The following is a 26091-nucleotide window of genomic DNA, read 5'->3' as shown; positions in this document are numbered from 1 at the left end:
TTGGGAAATTGAAAAAAAAAAAAAAAACAGACGCGACAAACAACTTTTCTAACAAGTAAGGTTTGTTCGGAGGAGGGGGGGGGGGGTAGAGTTTCTGTTATCCGGTAAAATACTCTTTATCTTGATAAAATTTTCGATAATCTATTTCTACCGCTAAACTTCAAAATATTCCTTAGCTGTTTCAAAAGTTGATTGAAACAAAATTACAAAATTTGCAGCATTCTTATTTGACAGAAAAATATTTAAAATGAATCGTTGACAACTCTTGATCAGACCATCTTTAGATTGCGTGATAATTAGTTTATGGAACACAGAAAAAATCATTGGATTGTTGCAAAAATTATATTTTAATTAATATTTAAAAATGTTGCTTTATTTGACAAATATTTAAACAAATAAGTCTTTAAACATATTATGTACGAAAAAAATTGTATGATTGATTGTAATTTTTTAGTTTTGTAAGGAAAAATACGTAGAAGAAGTTCCACGCATATGAAGAAGTGGGACAAAGAAAGGCAAGACTCAGTAAATGAATTCTTAGCCAATCGAACGAGAGAGCGTAGTGGGCGTTTCAATCCGGCCTTCTGGCGTCATTTGCTCGTTGCGTTTTGTTTGTGACTAACAAATACCAGATGTCCACGATTGGAGCACATGGCGTGAAAGAGGATTTCACGCAGTTACACATGCGATGAGTTATATAACGGAAATTGAACTTTGGTACCAACTCCGGTTTTATTGCCTATCAAAATAAAAATATGAAAGAAAAAGTTAAATTCGAGTTGAAAACATTTACTGTTTGAGCACGAAAGGACGCGTAAATATCACAAAAACGAACGTGACATTGTGCGAAAAGAACAACATCCTTGGATTTAGATATGTCAGCAGTTTGTGGTATTGTGTTAAATTTGCACTAAGGTAATATTTGCTTGGCCAGTGTCCAATCAAAAACTGTATTCTTTTTTACTACGCACGCTTTGTTGGGAATTATTAATGTATGGAGTCGGAATTCAACTGCAATTATTTACACTTGGTTTTCTTCTGAGTCAGCATTTTCACTGAAACAGAGTCAGTTAAGCCAAAAACAAAGTTTCTTTATTATGTGTATTTCTTTATTACAAGCTGTAGTTTGAGTTGTAGCCACTTGCATCATTAAACGCAAGTAGTGAAGTCTCATTCTCGAGTGAGAACAAAGCCGAAACCGATCGCGCAGTTGACATCGGCCCGACTGTGGTGGAAATATAAAAAGAGACCCTACGAAACAATATGTCGCAACCAACATCTGTCGCCAAGGAACTACTGCACAGTCTGTACTGTATCAGCTTAAAGCTTCTTCAAGTGGGACAGTGTCTATCCGTTGGTAAGAACGTAAAGCTTTTTCACGTAACACCCTTACTAGACTCCGTGCGCCCGGCACAAATGGAAATAACGATAAATACACTGCATGAAATATCACCACAAGTGCAGACAATATCAGAAAAAAGTACGAAACTGACTTGGCGAACGCTCGCAGTTGAAAAATAGTGTCGATTATATGTTCATATTATAATAGAGCAATTGTTAAATATACGGAGATTAAATAGCCCGTCGGCACCTGTACGGTAAAACCTTAGCCGTTTTGTAAAATTAGAAATGTAAAAAAGATAAGTTATTGTCCTAAATTTTACCAAGGGATTATTATTTAATACTGATGGACAAATGTTGTCACTGGTATAACTTTGGCTTCTTTCTGCGTCAGCCCAAAAATTAAAATCTTGCATTTTATCCTCTGCTCCAGGGTATGACATTTTTGCAACATACACAACAAAATTTTATTATAACTAATGAACTGACTTCGGTTATGATTATTTACCTGTATATACCATACCGTACAAAACACAGTAACTGAGTGATATCATGATCTGTTGAACCTGCTGCACAATTCACTTACCTGCTATTTAATATCTTGTCAGCTTGCCACACATGCTAGTGCAGTCTGTAGTACCAACTACTGCTGGACGAATTCCTATATAGATATACCACGCAACATGAACTTCTTGCATGTTTACCATAACTCCACTTCTGTTTACCATAACTCCTATCCAGTGGCGTATCTAGGGTGTGTCAGCCATGGCTCGTGCCATGGGCGCCGTTTGAACAGGGGCGCAAAAACGGCGAAAAGTATCAATAATGAAACGTTTCAATGAAATAATTTCAAATTGGGAATAACTGAAACTCGTATTTTTACTCAAATAATAACGTAGAAGTATCCTAATTCATTAATAGTCATTATAAATTGTCAAATAACTACCTAGGGAGCGTATTTTTAGACTTTGCCATGGGCGCCATTTTAAGTAGATACGCCACTGCTCCTATCGAATTATTGGTCACCTAGGACTTCTAGGTCACTTTACGATTCTCCAATGCCAACATGCGGCCGTGACGACTTTTTGTGAAACACGAGCACGGATTCTGCAGTTTTACGAACATCGGGCGTCACTGCTAGAAGGCTGTACTTGTACTGTATGATCCAAGATACTTGACCGACAATAGTTTTCATTCAAACTCGTAAACCGACTTTGTTCCAACAATCACCGTCAGTAGGTCACCCCAAAAGTAAATGAAGAGACATTGTAAATTCGGCGCTCCAGACGTGTGTGTGTCAATATGGAGGTAAATAATTTTGTTCGCCTACTTTACAACAAGTTGTGTAAAGGGACTGAAACCTATGTTTAGGGTGTATATTCACTTGACTAACACAGACAGTCCTCCAACTCGTAATAGAACTAAAATATGGAAAATCGGAATAAAATAGACTCCAACCTGGTACACATACTACGTGAGTACCGAAAATTTTCTATACTCGACTTTATTGGCAGTTTTCGACGATACACAGAATATAATCCTATAACTTTTTTCTAGACCACTGAGACTATTTTAGAAAATATATTGAGCAGTATGTATTACCAATCAAACAGCAAATTAATGACAAATATGACCTCGTAATCACGTCAAAAACAGTATCATAATTATGAAGTATCAAATGAGACGTACTGGTGGGAATATTATTTGGGAATATAAACTTTAATTTGATAATGACGAGATGAAACATGTTCCTGGCAGCTTAAATTGTAAATTTTCTACGAAAATCATTATATATTATAAATTTGAGAAGAATCAACTTTGTTTTCTCAATTTTAATTCTCATTGGGGAAAATTTGGGGTTTATGTCGCTATATTATCCCCACGCTCAAAACTTGGGAAAAGTTGAAAGATATGACATATACTGATAAACTGGAAATATACAACAAAAACAATTTTTAATGCTGAGATTACTGGTAGGCTTTATATAAGATTAAAAAATATTCACATATATATATATTGAGACAATATATTGTTATGAAGAGGTAATTTAAAGAGAAAAAGTTGACAAGTAGGCTTTAGTTATCAAATTATAAGTTATCAAAATAATATTGTTGCGTGCCACGCCAAGTTCGAATAATTGTTGGTATTGTAAACGAACTTCCGTAAAACACAAAACTATATATTCACTGGAACAATTTCATGTCCCGGAAAACAACTTCTTTGAAAACGTTTTTAGGGGACCAAACTGTTGGGCTTCAAAGGAGAAATAGCGATGCACATAATTGAATCCAAATGTTCATCCGTTAACCTAGTCCGTAGCTAATATTGATTTATTTTCGTGATTGAGAATGCACGTTCATAACTGTACGTGCTTGCAAATCGATAAATCTAGATTTTTGCATTTCTCAATACTTAATGAATTTTGTTGGAAAGTTGGTTTGACTTCGAGTCCAGAAGTTTCGTTTGAGTGTCAGCGTCATCAATATATTCAACATCCACACTAAATTAGAGATGTACCGATATCACTTTTGGGCCGATACTGATTCGATACCAACGCGAAAACGCCGTACCGGTATTTAAAAAAACCGATACCCCGACAATATGTATTATCATCTCGAGTTAGGGACGGACCGGATAAAATAGTTGTCTGCAAACTATATTTACAGTGAACATTATTATAGCTTAAGAACAAGTATTTCAGAGAATGGGAAATTGATATCTGTGATTCAAATGTATAAGTGGTGTGCTCACTACTAACGGTTCAATAAAATACTTGAATTGCATCGTAACTTGCCTTGTAACTTTGTCGTTGAGCTAAAAATTGGCCTCGACCCTTCCATTAAACAAGTTACAGCAGTTACTGCAGAATTCCGTTGTGCACTGGCGCCAGGAATCGCGTTGTTCAATTAGAAAGCTCATAGAGTGTTGGCTACTACACGTGATGAAGAACATTAATGTTTTTAAAACAATACATAGATTTGTGACAGTATGTTGTCATCATATTTTGTATTTTACACAACGGGAAAATCCACTGTAATATTTCATTGATATTTTTCTTCGTAATTGCCATATATATATAATTTAAAATGTTGATGATAAAAGTTTGGTAGCGAAAATATCAAAATTAGTTGAGATAGAATGGACGATGAATAGTTAAAAACTGGTAGAATTAGAGTTAAATCCGCGTAACTTACAAAACTGTAGTTATAAGTAAGTATATTTGGTAAAATCTTTAATTTAAAAACATTAGGAAGTTGTTATGACATTGTAATGAAACGACATGATACCCGAAACGTGAGGTCATGATTCCCGCTTCTACTCGCGAGGGCGGGGTGGGTTGATTCAGAGTTAACGAGGCAGTTGATGCCGCGAACATGATCCCTCCGCAACAAAAAATAATTCCAATATTCGTGTACTGACTTATCTTTAGTAACATCCGTTCTATAGTTCAGGTGTAGCGAATATGCATCAATGGTATTTAATCCTTTTGTACTAATAGCAGTGGTTCCCAACCTTTCTACCCTGGCGGACCGGAAAAATTGAATTAAATGTACTCGCGGACCGGCAAAAAATTAAAATGACCGAAACGGGAGGAAATACCATATATTTGCGTAATATAATGCAATGTCGGACACTCAATATGCTTACAGACAAAAAAGGCACACTTAAAAACAGTTCACACGAAGAAAAACTATCAAACAATGTGCCGGCAAAAAATTGAAATGGATGAAACACAAGATACCATATATTTTCGTGATGAAATACAGTGCTTGGCACCCATTATGCGTAATAAAGGCACGCATAAAACAGCTCACATGATAAACAAGTACATGCCAAATCACGTATAAACACAATTGACTCTAGTGAGAATTTTGCTGTTGTTTCGTTTCCGATATAGGATTGCAAACGAGGCCTCAAAGAAGTTTCTACATTGCGTAGCCTTGAAACCGTTTTTTTTTGCTTCGTTTTAATTAAAGGTTTTTTTCGCATCACACAGTAACTGGTTGAAAGTACGGACAACAGTTTGCTTGCTCGATTACATAGCGACGGGTATTCGTTATTAAGAGATATCCAAAATTGTGACTGTGAATCTTTTTTAAATCTGGACTGTAAAGTGTAATCACAATTTTAATCAAGCGTTTTGTTTTTCGTCGGATGCATCATATTTATCGATGATCGACGCCTCAAACGAAATGAATTTACATTACAATGACAAAGTCGTCGGTAACTTGGCACCAGGCTCAAAATCCTACCGTGTCTGCTCAAAATACTGGAAATGATCTCTGCGGGCTGCGGCCCATGCTTTTTTGCGCGTCTCGTGACCACCTGTTGATTTGTTGGTTAAAAATTTTGTTCCACTACATATATATATATATACTATCCATAAGGTATTAAGTGTATTTCGTTAACTGTTTTGGACAATTTCTATACGATCGTACATCTCTGAAATATACGAATATTTGGCATCATAATTTTTTATGTGCTTATCGACTTCGGAGGAGTTAGTGTGGTTTGCTCCGCTAAAGTAGCCTACGTTAAATAGTACTGGGGTGAAAACACATAGATGGGGACACACTTATCCCTATAGCTGAATCAAGCAGTTTAACTATAGCTGGTATAAATACTGTTTTTGCCATATTTTTGGTATGGTAAACTCAACGGATACGGTCCCACATCGATAGAACTCAAAAATCAATCAAAAAAATATAAGAAAGTGACAGGCGCATACAATTAAATTAATATATGTCAACGAAAATTCTAATTTCTGTTTTTTTTTGCAGTAATTTCAAATGCCAATGCCCTTTCTTGATGTTCAACTAGCATGTGCAAGTAGGCTTCGAGTGATTCGGGCATGCTTGAACAAAATGTCTTTTGTCGTTGTATGCTAAATTGCCCACTAACAAAACAAATGCACCTACAGAGTCCTTGAAATTCATATTGATCTTAGATAAACGCGTAATGATTGGCCTGGCATGAATTAGCGGATTTCTTCAAGATTGGTTTTCTCGATCAAGCAGCGAACTTTATGCGAAGGTATAGCCTTGTTCATATGTCGCGCCTCACTAAATTTTTTTTACTGTAGGTTACTTAGTGATCCTTATAATAACAGCCATGTCGTCGGGTATAGAATTAGTTGGACAGTAATTTATTTCAGATGCATCATGGAGTTTGTGGTGGAGGAAGCTATAACCGACCAGCGCTTGAATGAACCATCCCACGGCGGTGAGGATTCGAGCAATCCTTCCGCACATAATTATCCCAAAGAGGATTTGAACCTGCGTAGGGTAATCAGAGGTGCAATGGCAAGCGTATTGATAACGCTTAGGACGATGCGTCAAGAATAAATAATGAGACAATCAAATTTACTAGAAATCAAGATACTTCAAAACAGGCTCCAATCAATTACCACAAGTTTAAACCAATATATTGCGCTACATACAATAATAAAATTTATACGAAACAACTGAGTCGACAAGTTTGTAGGTAGATTACATTCACATCACTCAAATTTTGGTGTGAACAATCTCATATGCAAAACTATGCACAAATTGATTTGCATTTTTGAAAATAAACATTGAATTTGTCTTAATGATCATCACAAATATAAACTACGATGTTTGCGAATGTATATAATATTGACTGATTTCGTAATGATTAATAAACACCCCAAGGCAGAGAGAACATTGAGGATTACCCTACAAAGTAACAAGATATGATTACTGACCGACTAATGTAAAACGAGAATCTAAAGAATCAAACAATATAATTCAAATAACATTTGGGTTGTCCATCAAAACAAACCCAGTGAAAACAAATTGAAAATGAAGATAACCATGTTGTACATTAATAGCCTTGATGAAGAAGTGGTGAGTGGTGACCGTACTATATCCTTTGCCTTATAGGGCTAACAACCACTGAGGATTTGATTATATTTACATGATCACAAACTAAGTATTGAAGGGAGGTATTGAGGGACTTCAACTTGTACTTCAGTAATGTAAACACAGAAGTAACAAGGATATATTTGAATATGAATAAACGAACTGACAAGATTTGACTATGAAATTGAATTAACTAATTAGCAGAAATGAACAAGTGAAAACTGTTTGGTGTCATGTACACATTATAATGGGCATATTATAAATAAAACAATATTACTTCAAACAAAAAATATCATAATCTTTCTCAGCAAAAGGGGGAAAATATTGATACTAGATAAAGTGCTAGGATTTCACAGAGTGCAAAAACATTTGGATTCAAATAATTGTATAAAGAAGCATGCATAAATCAAAATGAGTTATATTCAGACACAAGTGAGGAATATTATATATTGTACGTAATATTGTGTATATATTTCCATGCTATCCCACATATATAGATATATATATTAGATTATACATTGTATCGCAAGGAAGGCAAGTGCAAAGTTAATTGATTTTGGTCCAGAGATTGGATTATTTGATTACATAGCTTATCCACAATAATATTGCACAACTTAAAACAAATGGAATACATATATGTGCACAACATTTAACTTATGTAATGTATACCATAGGACAAAATCAAAATGCTTAATATACTAAATATTTGGAATACTTCTTTTCATCAGAATAAGATGGCTGAGACCTCAATTTCACTTCCTATTTCAGGCACAATTATATCCATTCAAAACTCATATTCTTGTTGTGTATCAGGTAAATAATTATAAAATGATCTATTGCGTAGAAGTTGTACGACTCACACCAGAAGAACTATCCACCGCAACAGAATCCTGCATGGTACGGCCTTTAGTTTCGATCGGAAGTAACAGTGAACAAACCATGGCAAGCAAACTGACACCAGCATATGTTCCTACAGCTAACGAGAGTGATTTGTGTAACAGTACTTGAGCAACAAATGGAGTTATAATTGCTCCAACACGAGCCATACCACTGCAACTTCCCAATCCTATTGCACGTACATTTGTTGGATAAACTTCTGGAGTGTAGACATAAGCAGCTTGAAACCCGCCAGATATGAATGCTCGTGCAACAAATAAGAAAAAAATCATTAAACTACGGGAAGAACATATCATCAATAGAAGACAAAACACAGCAAAGCCAACCATAGTAAGTGCCATTGTTTTTTTGCGACCTATGAAATTAATTATCACCAATGTAAAAAACAATCCTGGGAATTCAGCTAAAGTTGTCCATAACAGATCCACATAGTCAGCTGATGTCAATTTGTGGCAACTCAAATTGCATTCATTCTTCTTCTGAGCAATGCTCGAGCAAGTATTTTCTGTGCCTTCTTGTTGCAATAACTCTGTCGTCATGAGCACAACTCCATAGTAAGCAAATGCACAATTCAACCAAATGAGCCACAATAATACAGTTGTCTTAGTCATTTCTGCATTTTTGAAAAGATCTTCCAACCGACCACGCTTTTCTTGCTGACCACACATAAGCTTACCAGCAGGCAATGTGGTCCCATTTTGTGCAGCAATCTCCTTTAGTGTAATAATGGCTCTATCTGGATGCCCTGACAAAACGTTATACCTCGCACTCTCAGGAAGCCATTTACATGCAAGAGAAAACAAAAGAAGTGGTAAGGAACTTAAAGCCAAGAGCCATCTCCATCCTAGTGTTGGCATCACGAGCAGAGCGAGAAGAACTTCGAAGCATGTACCAATTGCCCAAAAGACTTCCACAAGAACAATCGCAGTTGCTCTAGATTTTTGTGGTAGAAATTCTGAATAGAGGGTCACTGACTGCGGAACACCCCCGACACCAAAGCCAACTAAACCACGAAGCAACAAAATCCAGACATAGTTAGGAGAGAATGCACTTAATAAGCCCATGTAAAATGTGAAAACCACACATAAAATAAGACCAGTTCTACGACCAAACTGGTCACATATATTTCCCCAAATTGAGGACGATAACATCATTCCAATAAATACCACTGTAGTGATGAGGGCTTCCTGCCAAGAGTATAACATCCACACACAACGTAACTGGGGTGATATAATACTCAATATCATAAGCTCCATAGCATCAGCCATCCAGGCAAACCCAGTCATGATGGAAAGTTTCCATTGAAATTTTCCGAAGCCAATAGCTTCAACTGCTTCCTCGACTGTGAAGGTTTCTTCAGTAGTATTTTGAACATCAGTACTGGAGTATGTAGCACTATCGTTCACAGAATTAGTCAATTTGTTATCATGACTATCATCTGGTGATGTAAGTGAAACTACATCATCTGCCATTTTCTGATATAGAATTGAGAACCTATGACCCAGGCAATCATGAAACAACTAACTATTCATTAAAGTAAAGTCTGCAAACTAGATAAACCGCCACATTAGAAAATTGTTTCAGCAACTTCAAATATTTGGTTGAAATGTATGGTAAAAATGACAATATTCAAATTAATTTCGTGCCAAGGATGTGGGTCTGAATAATTTTATACAACTTGCAAGACAACAAAATTGCCAGGAATAGCAGCCTTAGCACCTCATATTGGACAATGATCATGCCTTGATGATTCGATCCAGCAGCCTAATAGAGTCCTTTCTGAAAACAAACGACTCCAGATGAAATTTCCCAATACAAATATATATGCCTGTACAATGTTAACAGACTAATCTTTATCACAGACAAAAATTAAACCAGAACAACTATTTTGAGATCCATTCGATTCTATTTAAGGGATTGAAAGTCAAACAAATATGTGAAAGTATTATTGGCGAATATAAAACTAATTCACCGCTTTTTCATAGAACAACAACAACGTACAATTTAGTACATCTTTTACATGACAGCAGTGCGAAATGCAAAATGAAAATATGCTTCAGAAGTCAGATCATGCACGCATGTAATCAAATTAAGTAATTGAAATGCAATCAGCCAATATTTCAAATTTAGTTATAAAGACAAACTGATATTAAGAAATTAAAATGCAACGAAGGGCAGTCATGCCCTAAATTTAAGTGCAATTTCAAGACAATCCTAATATTTTCCTTTACAGCTTTATGCAGTTATTCTGGTTGGATTGACCAAGCTATTGCTGGTTTCCACCATATGGTACTAGTTGCTGTTTTTGACAATTTGGGGTTTTACTTCCTATTCTTTAAATAAATTGAGTTTAGTAATCGCATTACGTATTCCTTATAGTTCTGAAAAGGTGGTGTAATGTGGCTAAAAAATATATCAAATTTCAATAATATTTTCCTATACTTTGGTATAAATCATTCCAATCAGCAGGATAAAATTAATGATGAAAATGGAATATGTTATTTGGTTGCTAAAAAACTAGCTAAGAATGTCTTTGTACCATACCGTAAAAGCAGCTAACTTCGGATGATTTCACTATATTTTAATCAATAACTCTGCCGTTTGTTGTCCGATTCGCGTCAAACTTGAAATATATTACATTGATGTAATTCTCTGCATCTACATATAATTTTCTCGATGATCGGATCATTTTTTCTGTCTTAATTGTCTCATTTTCTGTGATCTGTAACGACGCAAATAAATATCTAACTTCGGATGGGTGTATCCCCTCCCTGCGTCACCGCAACTAGAGCGAAAAGTGCGTGCGTGAGGACAAAGCACGCTTTACGTCGTTGCGTAAATGCCAGATGTTCAATCCTCGTCGCGAGCGACGATGATAATGTCGACCGTGGGATTTCCAGCGAGGCACTTTTAAGTTGATTTTATACTAAAATGTCTCGTTTTATTTTCTCTTATCGTAACATTAGATCCGAATATTCACCGGTCATAGTCGATTTAGTTATAGCCGATGATGTTTTGATAGCGTTTTTTACACTCCACAGTCACACCATGTATAGTCGCACAATATATATTATTGAGCATGCACATGACAGCACTCTTTATTTAATTGACCTATTTAAATGTCGGCCGTGCATAAATCACGACAAAACACCGATTTGGCAATTGGCAACTTTATTAAAATTACTTTCGTTAAATTCACAAAACGGAACTCACCTGCAGCAATGATTGTTGTTATTTATCGCTGGTTATATATTTTTATATTTACGCAATATTTCTCGACTGCTCACAATTTTTCTATTTTGAACCCATGTTGTCGTACCAAATGGAGAAATTTGCAATCGTCAAATCGAATGGATATGCTTTTCATTAATTGCCATTTTTAATAAATTTAATTGAATTACATCTCCAGCATTTGACGCCATGAATTTACGATCCACAGAAAATGGTTGATGCGTATATTTTGCCGATATTGATCAATCGAACAAAATATCGTTGTTATTTTCAAATCTACGCCAACTCGTCGGCGCCCGAATGTCTGGCGTCAAACCTGTAACGGCGACGCAACGTGACGTCGTCCTCGAAGTGAGCGACGTTAGGGTGACGTCAAGTTCAACGTTTGCGTCAGATGCTATTATTGTGATAAAAAAAATTATTCAAATTTTAATTTTTTATCGGGCCTCATACGACATCTCGCGATCAGTCTAATTTTCTATATACATTGATAACGCCCTCTATCGAATGATGCTATTTTGACGAAGTTAGCATCAGTAGAAATCACGATTTGAGCCGCTCGAAAACGGAGTGTCAATTTTATGCTAAAACATGATTTTTTTAATCATAAAATAAATTAAACTGCGCAATTGAATATGATAACAGATTTAGATATATAATTCCTCGCTATAGAAACTGTCATAAGCACAATATGACGCAAATTAGTCGAGATAAGAACGATTAAAAATTTCATCCGAAGTTATAAACCATCCGAAGTTACCTGCTTTTACGGTAGTTCCAGTAGTTACTCATAAACCAAAATTTAACTATGACTGTACTGCTGTATGGTCAAAAACAATCCCTTGCATGCCAATAAAATGATAAAAACAAAGTCCAAAAAGAGAAGTTGTAACCGAAATACCGGTACCGTACCTTGTCCTTTACTGGTACCGGTAAGTTTCAGCATACATGCATAAGAATGTAAGATCACTACCGGTACTATACTATAGCGTAGCCGTAGCGGTCAATTTGCCAAATATCTGAATGACAATTTTCACATTAATATTACTCCGCCATATATATTGATCTTATCGATTCAAATTCTGACGGTAGAACATTGAGGGTGTGCCTTTTAGATTCAGCTAATTGTGATGGTTATTTTTCCCCGTGAATTTTATTCACCTTTTTACCCAATTCTGATATTCCTCACTGGAAATAAGTTATAACGCCGAATGGACCTTTGCCCCCCGAAAAATTCTTCCTAGGACCTTTCCCGTGCATTGACTTCTTTGTTTACTTCGTGACATTGGCCAATCAGCAAGATGCAAAATTTGACGTAACAATGCTCCCTGCTTCCGCTCAGACACTTTTCTCACTCATATCAGACCATTGATGACTACATAATGGATAGAAAACATCAGTGTTACCGTCGCAGACGTCGCACGCTTGAGTGGCCTTCTGTAAAATCGTATTCTGGAGCCTCAAACAATGCTTTTCTTATGGCGGGGCCGCGTAGAATTAAAGCCTTAAATCTTTTAAAATTTATTATTATAACCGCGTATTTTGCGGTAAATATATCCCTATTTGCGTATTTATACATATAGGCCGCGAGCCGAGGCCATTTATCTTTCAGTTTCGTAGTGCACATAAGGTAACTACCTGAAAATGATTTTAAAATGTTCCTTAGAAATTTAGTAACAAATATTGCCTTGTTCCCACTTACAAAAGTTGCACGTTTTACAGAAAATACACTTTTACTACAATAAATATGTGTTACCATCTGTCCTACTTTCTCTTTTCGGTATCATGGGCCAATGAACGCAGACATCTGCATGACGTAACAATCGAATTAGTCAGCTGTAGGTGATTCCCCAGTGGTCGGATGAATATCAGATGTACTACTACTGCTTGCTTTTGCGTTAAGTAGCCTTTCCATAGTTTTTTTCAGTTATTATTAGTTCAGTTATTCTAAGGAGGTGTTGAAAAGTATAAGTAAGATATTAAACACTTGTATATCCTTACCATAAATAGCAATTTTAGTTGAGCACTAGCTCATAAGACGTTATTGAATAGGTACGGTGCGGTAACTCCAAGGAAGGCTAGACCTAGAATAATATGTCACAAACAACGATATTTTCTGGCTTGCATGAAATGTTTATGATTAATTTAATGACTCTTCTTGACTATTCAGCAGACTTATACTACTATATAGGCCACAGCATATTTGGAAATAGAAATTAATGGCTGTTTCTGTAATGCACGGTTGTGTGAAAGAGAAGAAAATAATCAATTTTACTAATGTCGGTTGGTCTAAATCTAAATTCATAGAGTCGACAAGAACCTGGGAAGCAATGATACGGTAAGTTATGCCGGAGTGGAAATAAAAGTAGCATTGGAAACGATTGAGAGGTGAGAAATCAAGTTGTAGACAGACAGTTGATGTTTTAAAATATAGTCTAGGCCTATAGTCCATACTCATACTGTCATAGGGCATTTCAGACTGTGATATATCAAAATTTAGTGTCGATATAGTCTAGTAATGGTATGCAAATACTGCTGGACTGTAGTACATACGCTCATTGAGTACATCAGATAAAATGCATTATGTATTCAAGGTATTAGTTAGTATTTAGTGGTATTTTTACACTCATACTGTTCCAAATATGATTTTCTTCCTCATTTTAGATACTGTACTACAAAAGAAGACGGCAATGTTCCACCAATCCGACCTAATGCAGGCTCTAATCCCTGCTGCTATAAAATGGATTAAACAAGAAGTCTTGAAGCGTAAAGGTATATGAGAATCATAATAGTTGCAAACAGCTTAGATGGGCTATTCATATTGAAATACTTTAGCACTTTTCTGCAATTGGAACTGCCCATCAAACTCATGTTGGAGACTTCATTGTGGTTTCAATTCATATTTTCTCAACTATGAAGATCTTTTGAGGTTAACGAGGCATTAATAAATAAAGCTGAGGAATTTGTTAGTTCACTGTATGAAGAATGTAAATGATACCAGGGCACGTCTATTTAACACTGGCAAACATAAGGATTATACCCAACAATGATTCACTGAAGCATGTGGCCCTCAAATCAGTTCTTGAGTTGGCAAACTGCAAGTGTAAGAAAAAAAGTCAAAATAATTTATGCAAGACTGCAAAAATCACAGTACACTTATAGAGGAAAAGTCGATTTTCAAGATGGTAGATTTCGAAAACAATTCAGAAGAAAGTGAATTAGATATTGCAGTTGATTTTTAATAAGTATCATTTATTTGTTTTTTTTTCGAACATTTGTTAGTGTCGTAGTCCTGTTTCTAGAAATAATATTGCCTTTGTTCAAATACATAACCACATAAACTAAAAAAAGACTAATTGTAATATTTCTGTTCACTATGTTATGTACATATTGTACAATTTTCTTGACTTTTCTGGTAAATTTCTAAGTGAGAAATAACTGATTTATTTGTGTTTTCGTGCTCACGATGTTAATTTGTGACTTCATTGCTTAAAAATAAATACGTTTGATAGCTTATATAAAATGGATGTAGCTTTTTATGCTCTTCTTGTTGCAAACTGCTTGTGGTTATTACATAAAATTTATTCGCTAATGTGAATCAGCGTTGTTGGTGTCGCTGCTTTCGAGGTCACTCGCCACTCCTGTCACACAATTAAAGTATTTTTTGTTGTTGGTTACACGTATGCCATATTTTTCATAATCTACCTAATAAATTATGATTGACTGAGGAAGTCCGATTTTGGTCAGGCAAAACATTACAGGAATACATTTGTGTTAGTGTGCTGTAGGGCTCTCGAATTGCATAGTTCTTATGTATGTGTTGTGAACTTATGGTTATTGAATTTCCCGGAACCTCTTATATATTCAATTTCGCATCAGGATTGTGGAACAAGCTGTAATGCGTTCAGTATGTTCATTTTCACACTAAACTGAAGAATTTATTTAGTTACCAGATGTGCGCTACGAAACTCATTTTCTGGGCGTTTTCAAGGCTTCGTCTCACGGCCCATATCCGTTGTAAGGATCTACAAGTGTTTAATAACTTACTTATACATTTTTCAACAACGTCTTAGCATAACTTAACTAATAATAACTAAACAGGGCGATGGAAAGGCTGCCCAGCTCAACGCAAGGTCGAGCGGTAATAACTAATATTCATCCGCTCGCTAACAGCTGATTCGATTTAATTGTTACGTCATGCAGAAGTCATTGTTCATTGTCGAAAATGTAGAGAATATAGGACAGATCGTAGCACAGATTTCTTGTAGTAAAAGCGTCTTTTCCGTAAAACGTGCAACTTTTGGAAGTGGGAACAAGGCAATATTTGTTACTACATTTTTGAGGAACATTTTAAAATCATTTTCAGGTAGTTACCTGATGTGCGCTACGAAACTCACTTTCTAGGCGTTTTTCATGGCCTCGGCTCGCGGCCTAATATTATTAGAATAGAATGTAAGCAATGTATTCCGTAAGTTTATAATTGGCCACAAATGCAAAGGCACTCTTAAAATAGCCCCGAAAATTTTGCAATGGTAAAGTATAGGAGGAATTTTTCGGGGGTCAAAGGTCGGGGAAAGGTTCATTGCACAAATTCAAGTTTTGTATACTAACGTATTAGTTTATTTTGATAACAGAAAATGAATTGAGTTTGTATATGCCAAAAGAAAACCATTCCACAATCGAATACCGGTATCAGGCTTACAGGTACGGTATGTTACTGGTGAGTTAACCCTGCTAAAACGCTTAAGGCACCGGTACCATACCACAGTGAATTACGCTCTCATCTTTTTGTTACAGTTTTGCCGTGAATAACGAAAGTATGCTAATGAAGAAGCATTACAACCAGTGATGGGATTCAGTCGGTTCTATAGAACCGTCTCACGAAATTTTATGAGATCAGCGAACCGGTTAGCATTACTGGTTACTGTCAATGTTCTGTTTGTAACAGAACCGGCTGAAAAATATGACTTTTGTGAAGGACGTCGTGGCGCCGAGTAATCACACTTTTCGCTTCCTATTCATCGCGAAAGCGCTCTGTCAAATCTCGGAAAATTCAGAAACTCAAAAATTGCCACGCATGCTTTTTATCCGTTCTGCATAATTTTCCTGATTAATATGACCATCCAAATAAAAGGTTATGCATATTTATTTGTTTAAAACAGCAAACAGTCAAGAAAAGAATAATATTCCAGGGCTTCTCTTTGGCATCCAGTAAGTCACAGGCCTACTCAACTCAAAATACCACGAGGGAAGCAGGCATTAATCTGAAGGCCCGGCGGGCCGCAAACTTTGCGACATACATATTTCACAAGATGAACTACGAGCGACGAATTTTAGGGGTCGTGAAGAGCACACAAAGTTCGATATTTATTGAAACTAGTGCAAAACCTAAATCTCACGATTTCGAATATGATCGGAGTAGTGGCGCGCTTGCATAACAATGCCGGCTTTGATTGTTAGACCCGAGAAGTGACGTGTTTCTAAATCACCTGCGGGCCGCACAGAAGTATCTAGCGGGCCGCATGCGCCCCGCATGTTGTGCAGGCCTGCAGTAAGATATATTGTCACGGATTTTATTATCCGTGTGTTTTAATTTAGTTTGTCTTTTTGTATTTGCCTATATATATTCCTTTCGAGGACCTTTAATTCGGATATACTTCATCCGGGTCCGGTTACTGTAAGACTCAGACCACCATCGAGTCGTGGGGAAAAAGAGCTTCCCGCCTCTTCTCCGGTCGCCTCGCTGGCGGCCGGACGTGTTTTCCTGTATTCTCTGTTTTGTGCTGTTTTAACTGTGAAGTTGCCTCATAATAAACCACAAATCCGGAATCTGAGTCTTCTGATTCAATACACACGGTAGCAACATCTTACACCGTGACAATGGCGAGCACGGCGACGGATTTGGAGGAAATCAATGACGACAACTTCGAAGGTTCTGACAATCAGGAAAATGAAACAAAAATCCAGCTTGGACGAAGAGTTTAACGGAACCATTTTCTACTCAGCGACTTCGGGAACGGTGTCTCAGGCGGAACATAACAAGGCTGGAGGGCTGAGTGAGCCTTGGTGTGATGATGAAGGTCCCGGCATGTGTGCGGTGGTTAAAACTGGCTGGACTGTTGTGACCGGTTTTCAGAAGTGGGATTGTGTGTTACCTTCAGTGGTGGAGCCCTACGTTGTTGGAATCCCAAGTTGTGTGGTCAACGTGAGCCAGGAACCGGTGCATGTCGAGGCGGGTACCTCAGTGGGAGTAGTTCACCCAAGAGGGGAGGTTTACCAAATTGCTGATATGTCTGGCTCTGATCCTGAAGTGGGGGAAGGTTTGCCTGATCACCTCGAGCCGTTATTATCCAAAGTGGAACATTTAAATGAAGATGAGAAAAACCATGACATCTTTGCCAAGCCTGTCAAGCGGAATCCATATCGAATAGGATTTGAAGAGCAATTTCGTTCATGACTATTTTTCTATTGTATCATCTTGTTTAAACCATTTGGCTATGTGAAAGATATTTTGAAGAGGGGTTACATAATCTTCAAAAAATTTGGTTGTTTTGTGTTTTTTTAACTCGATTTTGAGAATGAAACTTGTGGAGTTTCATCCTAAACGAGGGAGGGATTCTGTCACGGATTTTATTATCCGTGTGTTTTAATTTAGTTTGTCTTTTTGTATTTGCCTATATGCTTTTTGCGGACCCTTGGTTCGGGTATACTTCGTCCGGTTGTTGTGGGACTCCGATCACCATCAGGTCGGGAGAAAAAGGAGCTTTCCGCCCCTTCTCCGGTCGCCTCGCTGGCGGCCGGACGTGTTTTCCTGTGTTCTCTGTTTTAACTGTGAAGTTGCCTCATAATAAACCCCAAATCCGGAATCTGAGTCTTCTGATTCTTTCAACACACAAAATAAAAACCTATCTGTGAAAATATATGAACTTGTTGCGACCCTGCAGGTGGTCCCGAGACGCACAAGAAAAGCATGTGCCTCTGATATGAGATCTTGTCCAGGTGATGTACAGCAGGATTTTGAGTCTCGTGCTAAGTTACCGACGACTTGTTATCATTGTAATGCAGGGGTCGGGAACCTTTTTGGTCAAGAGAGCCATAAAATATACATATTTTCAATTGCATTTCCGTGCGAGCCATATAACATTTCTTCACTTAATCAGGCCTGAAATGTTTACTCAAAAGTCAACACATACAATGTCAATATACATTTATTGTGATTTCTGATGCTGCATGTAGTCGCTGCCGGCCTTGAACGGTTGCTCACATGCAGCCCAAGTTGAAATCTACGATACTCATCACCCTTTTTCGTTTAGGCATCTCCGTAGTGTTTTTAAAACTATATCGCTTTGTGATGTCACAATATATGTTCCAGACTCCCATTGTTTGTCACAATGCCTGTCTGGTGATTATCTTACATAACGTAGACATGTGCTGGGCGCGCGTTCTCAAACGTATTGGGTATTTCCTGCCAAAATTGGCTATAAAAGTGTTTGAAATCTCGTAACAATAGTAAGCTTAGTCTTGGAATATTAGATTTTTCTGGGAGCCATATGCCGTCACCAAAAGAGCCATATATGGCTCGCGAGCCATGGGTTCCCGACCCCTGTTGTAATGTAAATTCATTTTGATCGAGGCTTCATCAACTGCAGAGGGATAGGATTTGCATATTTATCCCGGGGGAATGCGTTTGTTTCCCGCTGACTCCCATCGATAGCAGACGTATCGCATGTAAAACGAATACTAATTAGTCTAAATTCGAATTATTTGTACAATTACATTTAATTAAATTCTTATTAAACTGTAACATTATTTATTATCGTTAACGTCAATTCCTTTCTATTTTTCGAACTGAACCCAATATTTGTACAGAGAATATGCGCATGAAATTTCGATAACAATATGGTCAATAAAGACAGCCGGGGCAGCTTTAAATGTAGGGGGAAGGTTGGGACACTTTTTTTCTTTTGCATATTTTGAGCCGTTAATTCTGCATATTCACTTAAGTTTGCGGGACTAATGCATAGAGGGGTAAATGTAGTTTTTATTCAGCGACTAAGAAATTCCCTTGCGACACACATCTTACTACTAAAATGCTTTGAAAAACGCTTGTCAAGTGTTCCACTGTACCCCACTTGTGCGGCACATTCGGACAGACCCTGGGGCATAATGGGTCAGTCCGTCGAAATTCAACGAAAAATATCTGACGGTCTTTTGTCATGTTGGAAAAGCTAAAGTAGAAACAGGAAAAAACTGGGATGGTGAAATTTTAGTTTCAACCTCCCAAAACCAATTTCACCCCATAGCTTGCGCCGCTCTACCCGTCCGTTGTCCGTTCGCGGGGACGTTGTAACTGACCGAAGGGCGGATTGAAACATCGAACCGCGGACAGGATTGCGGATATAGTATCAGTGTGAGAGCTGATTTTCCACTGTGCCCCATGTCCCAACGTGCCCCACCTTCCCCTACCTATTTAGTAAAATCGGAAAATGTTACAAAAGTTACAAAATCACAGCTAAGGGGTCGTTGCCTTTTGAGGCGTCCCGCCTTGAAGTCACAAAAATATGGCAACCCTACGCATAATGAATGTCCAGCACTGCATTTTATTACGTAAATATATGGTATTATTTTATGTTCCACTCATTTCAATTTTTAGTCGACACATTTTTTGATAGTTTTTCTTCATGTGAAATGATTTTAAATGTGCCTTTTTTTTTTATATATATATAGAAGCATGCTGGTGAGTGCCCGACATTGCATTATATTACGCAAATATATTATGTTATTATTTTCTGTTCCACACATTTCAATTTTTCACTATGTGCGAGTAAATTTTATTTAATTTTACCGGTCCGCCAGGGAAGGTTGGGAACCACTGCCATAGACCATTAGTTACGTGCGTTTGGATTTCAAATCACATTGTCACGTTTAATGTACGCATTATAACTAAACCACTGAGGTAAAAATTGTCATATAATAAACAATATTATATATATTTCTCAGATCATCGAATCACTTGCGTAAAAAATGAAGTCTTAGCGGCCACTTGCTTACATTTTTCACAGTTTTTTTAAACATGGTGGTAAACATTAGCTTGTTTTGTGGCTTCGCATACTATTTGTCCGTTTTTAGTTAGTTTTTCGAAATTTAAAAATAGATCAAATAACCCGATTTTGCAAAATAGTATACTCTCATTTCCTAGAAACAGGATAGAAATAATTGGCAGAAATAAATTTTTTTTTTTGGCGGCACACCTGACTCGTATTTTGTGTAATTATTTTACATTAGATACCGTATTTCCCGGCGAATAAGTCTACCCGGTAAATAAGCCGGTAATGAGTTTGTTTTCGTAGTGCATAGCTCGAAATGCATCTATCCCTCTCCAGGCCTCTTTATTTGTGAGCAGTGGGAAAATCAGATATTTAGTGAAAGCAATACTTTTTTATATAGGATTTTTACATATCGTCAGGCTAATAACCGAATTGCGTAACATATCAGCAATTTAACAATATATTTCGTGAAGAGGTTGATGGACACATGTATAATAGTTGAATATAAAGAATACAATTTATTAAGTAATAATAATGGGAGGTTTACCAAATTGCTGATATGTCTGGCTCTGATCCTGAAGTGGGGGAAGGTTTGCCTGATCACCTCGAGCCGTTATTATCCAAAGTGGAACATTTAAATGAAGATGAGAAAAACCATGACATCTTTGCCAAGCCTGTCAAGCGGAATCCATATCGAATAGGATTTGAAGAGCAATTTCGTTCATGACTATTTTTCTATTGTATCATCTTGTTTAAACCATTTGGCTATGTGAAAGATATTTTGAAGAGGGGTTACATAATCTTCAAAAAATTTGGTTGTTTTGTGTTTTTTTAACTCGATTTTGAGAATGAAACTTGTGGAGTTTCATCCTAAACGAGGGAGGGATTCTGTCACGGATTTTATTATCCGTGTGTTTTAATTTAGTTTGTCTTTTTGTATTTGCCTATATGCTTTTTGCGGACCCTTGGTTCGGGTATACTTCGTCCGGTTGTTGTGGGACTCCGATCACCATCAGGTCGGGAGAAAAAGGAGCTTTCCGCCCCTTCTCCGGTCGCCTCGCTGGCGGCCGGACGTGTTTTCCTGTGTTCTCTGTTTTAACTGTGAAGTTGCCTCATAATAAACCCCAAATCCGGAATCTGAGTCTTCTGATTCTTTCAACACACAAAATAAAAACCTATCTGTGAAAATATATGAACTTGTTGCGACCCTGCAGGTGGTCCCGAGACGCACAAGAAAAGCATGTGCCTCTGATATGAGATCTTGTCCAGGTGATGTACAGCAGGATTTTGAGTCTCGTGCTAAGTTACCGACGACTTGTTATCATTGTAATGCAGGGGTCGGGAACCTTTTTGGTCAAGAGAGCCATAAAATATACATATTTTCAATTGCATTTCCGTGCGAGCCATATAACATTTCTTCACTTAATCAGGCCTGAAATGTTTACTCAAAAGTCAACACATACAATGTCAATATACATTTATTGTGATTTCTGATGCTGCATGTAGTCGCTGCCGGCCTTGAACGGTTGCTCACATGCAGCCCAAGTTGAAATCTACGATACTCATCACCCTTTTTCGTTTAGGCATCTCCGTAGTGTTTTTAAAACTATATCGCTTTGTGATGTCACAATATATGTTCCAGACTCCCATTGTTTGTCACAATGCCTGTCTGGTGATTATCTTACATAACGTAGACATGTGCTGGGCGCGCGTTCTCAAACGTATTGGGTATTTCCTGCCAAAATTGGCTATAAAAGTGTTTGAAATCTCGTAACAATAGTAAGCTTAGTCTTGGAATATTAGATTTTTCTGGGAGCCATATGCCGTCACCAAAAGAGCCATATATGGCTCGCGAGCCATGGGTTCCCGACCCCTGTTGTAATGTAAATTCATTTTGATCGAGGCTTCATCAACTGCAGAGGGATAGGATTTGCATATTTATCCCGGGGGAATGCGTTTGTTTCCCGCTGACTCCCATCGATAGCAGACGTATCGCATGTAAAACGAATACTAATTAGTCTAAATTCGAATTATTTGTACAATTACATTTAATTAAATTCTTATTAAACTGTAACATTATTTATTATCGTTAACGTCAATTCCTTTCTATTTTTCGAACTGAACCCAATATTTGTACAGAGAATATGCGCATGAAATTTCGATAACAATATGGTCAATAAAGACAGCCGGGGCAGCTTTAAATGTAGGGGGAAGGTTGGGACACTTTTTTTCTTTTGCATATTTTGAGCCGTTAATTCTGCATATTCACTTAAGTTTGCGGGACTAATGCATAGAGGGGTAAATGTAGTTTTTATTCAGCGACTAAGAAATTCCCTTGCGACACACATCTTACTACTAAAATGCTTTGAAAAACGCTTGTCAAGTGTTCCACTGTACCCCACTTGTGCGGCACATTCGGACAGACCCTGGGGCATAATGGGTCAGTCCGTCGAAATTCAACGAAAAATATCTGACGGTCTTTTGTCATGTTGGAAAAGCTAAAGTAGAAACAGGAAAAAACTGGGATGGTGAAATTTTAGTTTCAACCTCCCAAAACCAATTTCACCCCATAGCTTGCGCCGCTCTACCCGTCCGTTGTCCGTTCGCGGGGACGTTGTAACTGACCGAAGGGCGGATTGAAACATCGAACCGCGGACAGGATTGCGGATATAGTATCAGTGTGAGAGCTGATTTTCCACTGTGCCCCATGTCCCAACGTGCCCCACCTTCCCCTACCTATTTAGTAAAATCGGAAAATGTTACAAAAGTTACAAAATCACAGCTAAGGGGTCGTTGCCTTTTGAGGCGTCCCGCCTTGAAGTCACAAAAATATGGCAACCCTACGCATAATGAATGTCCAGCACTGCATTTTATTACGTAAATATATGGTATTATTTTATGTTCCACTCATTTCAATTTTTAGTCGACACATTTTTTGATAGTTTTTCTTCATGTGAAATGATTTTAAATGTGCCTTTTTTTTTATATATATATAGAAGCATGCTGGTGAGTGCCCGACATTGCATTATATTACGCAAATATATTATGTTATTATTTTCTGTTCCACACATTTCAATTTTTCACTATGTGCGAGTAAATTTTATTTAATTTTACCGGTCCGCCAGGGAAGGTTGGGAACCACTGCCATAGACCATTAGTTACGTGCGTTTGGATTTCAAATCACATTGTCACGTTTAATGTACGCATTATAACTAAACCACTGAGGTAAAAATTGTCATATAATAAACAATATTATATATATTTCTCAGATCATCGAATCACTTGCGTAAAAAATGAAGTCTTAGCGGCCACTTGCTTACATTTTTCACAGTTTTTTTAAACATGGTGGTAAACATTAGCTTGTTTTGTGGCTTCGCATACTATTTGTCCGTTTTTAGTTAGTTTTTCGAAATTTAAAAATAGATCAAATAACCCGATTTTGCAAAATAGTATACTCTCATTTCCTAGAAACAGGATAGAAATAATTGGCAGAAATAAATTTTTTTTTTTGGCGGCACACCTGACTCGTATTTTGTGTAATTATTTTACATTAGATACCGTATTTCCCGGCGAATAAGTCTACCCGGTAAATAAGCCGGTAATGAGTTTGTTTTCGTAGTGCATAGCTCGAAATGCATCTATCCCTCTCCAGGCCTCTTTATTTGTGAGCAGTGGGAAAATCAGATATTTAGTGAAAGCAATACTTTTTTATATAGGATTTTTACATATCGTCAGGCTAATAACCGAATTGCGTAAGTCATTTTTGGCGATTTTGAGTTTTTTTTTATAAAATAGGTATTTATGTAATGCTGCACACCTGTCTGTTATTCAGATTTCATTTAAAGAATTCCAAAACCCATAAAAATGGAGATTTTAATTGTTTTGCCATAATGAATTATCATTGTTACCACAGGACTATTGTGACGTCACAAAAGCAAAATAACCTCGGCGAAGTATTGTCGAGTTTTTGCATCTCAGATTCTAGCTTAGCGCTTATAAATTTGAATTTATACTACAGTATAGGAAGGCGTGCACTTGTGATATTCACTGTTCGAGTCCAATTCACATTGGTTGGCTTTTATATTGGGTGCATTGCTGTTTTATTCTTTATATTTAATCTTACACTTATTTCGGTGGGTGTGCAGAGCGTTTTATATTGATGAAATATATATTTTTAAACATAAAAAATAATGTAATTGAAACAGATTAGCTATTTTGGGGATTAGACATCGTAGATAGATACTGAGAATTAAATTCGTTTTTGGAATGTTTGGTTTTCAGGACTGGTGCATGTAGTCAAGTTGCAAAATTTGGTATGTCCCCAAGTCATAGACACATTTCTGCCTAAGTCACAGTGCGCCATTATGACGTCACATAACTGCGTCATACAAATTTACTCAAATCCGGCACGATCAAATAATTGAACCGTGGCAAATTATTGACTCTCAATGACGTAACAATATCATTAGGAAGTTTTTTACGTTTTTCTCAAAACTGCTAAAAATGACTTACGCAATTCGGTTATCAGCGTGACGATATTTTTCTGCGGGGGAGAGGAAATCCGCTGAGACGGCTTAATCATATGGCAAACCACGGCCTGTCGTCGGGTTACTTGTCCATGTCGGGTATGGGATTAGTTAATAGTTAGCCAGTTTTTTGTTTCAGATCAGTGGTTCTCAAACTTTATGTGCATGTGGGCTGTGGACCCCCTTTGCTTCTCTGAAGTAACCGCGGATCACCAAATTTTTCAACATACAACGGAAGAACATAGATAGCATAGAGATATTCGGACAACATTTAAATTAGCTGCCTCTCCTCACGTACACAACACGAATCGCTCACTGATTTATTGCAACTCAATGCCTATTATCCTCAGTGTGGAGGGCATGCTTGCAGTTCATCAAATAGTTCTTTTATTTTTGGCTGGGTCTTAGATAAAGCCTAACTTAGATAGTCTTCGTCGTATTCTCGCTGTTTGACCATTTTGCTCCTAATGGAATGAATGTGGAACGTTACAGTACCGGTAGCCTGGCGAGATCGCTGAAATGCGGTCACGGAATCACGGCACGGTGCGGATTTTTTAATTTTGAGCCGTCATCACTCAGAAATTTATAATGAAAAACGAATTCCACTGAAAATTTCGAAGCATTTGATCCTGTAGGTAGAGTGTAGTTGAACAGAAAAGCGATTTTTTACATCAAAAAGAATAAAATGCAAAATGACAACGTTAGCCTATATAACGCAAAAACTGAAGGCTCTTGCGGTCCCGCTGATATTCGACTTAGTTTTACCTTCTAGGTTCGTTCTTGAATACCTTAGTGCTCTGATAAATTCCAACAATCAAAACAATTGGCGTAGTTCTGACAATCTCATCTACACGAATATCGATCTGGAAATTACGTGTTTTGTCAAGACCAGCGTCATCATAACTGTGTCTTTCATTTGCATCTTCATCTGAAAGTGCGCCATTGGAAATACACGCTAATTCAATTTTCTGCTGAGATTCTATCCCCCGCCATATCTAAATATAATTGTTCTGCTAGATCGATGAAAGAACAAAAAGGAAATCTGAATCAATGTAAGACACTTCTCTATTATTCTAATCACGTATTTACGGCTAATACTTGTATTTCATTCAGTAATAAATTTGAAACATATCACTTGTGTATACTTTATGTCGCGCATCCATCCTG

At 37.2% G+C, this 26091-nt stretch overlaps 1 protein-coding gene and 1 long non-coding RNA gene across 3 annotated transcripts; one reads left to right on the top strand and one right to left on the bottom strand.

Moving 5' to 3' along the window:
* Positions 1-6744: 6744 nt before the first annotated feature.
* LOC120330840 (synaptic vesicle 2-related protein-like) lies at positions 6745-9696 on the bottom strand. Its single transcript, XM_039397797.2, has one exon. The coding sequence runs from the start codon at positions 9590-9592 to the stop codon at positions 8057-8059; it is 1536 nt and encodes a 511-aa protein (XP_039253731.1). The 5' UTR covers positions 9593-9696; the 3' UTR covers positions 6745-8056.
* Positions 9697-13343: 3647 nt separating this feature from the next.
* Positions 13344-15075, top strand: LOC144424391 (uncharacterized). 2 transcript variants are annotated; one of them, XR_013476681.1, is made up of 2 exons: positions 13344-13689; positions 14016-15075. It is a non-coding gene; the product is annotated as an uncharacterized LOC144424391 (long non-coding RNA). The 2 variants fall into 2 exon arrangements; XR_013476682.1 differs by having other exon boundaries at positions 13344-13739.
* The last annotated feature ends 11016 nt before the right edge of the window (positions 15076-26091 follow it).

Source organism: Styela clava, chromosome 6 (genome assembly GCF_964204865.1).
Source record: "Styela clava chromosome 6, kaStyClav1.hap1.2, whole genome shotgun sequence".
Classification (NCBI taxonomy): Eukaryota; Metazoa; Chordata; class Ascidiacea; order Stolidobranchia; family Styelidae; genus Styela; species Styela clava.
Note: the sequence above shows the minus strand (reverse complement) of the source record. Positions and strands in the feature narration are given on the sequence as shown.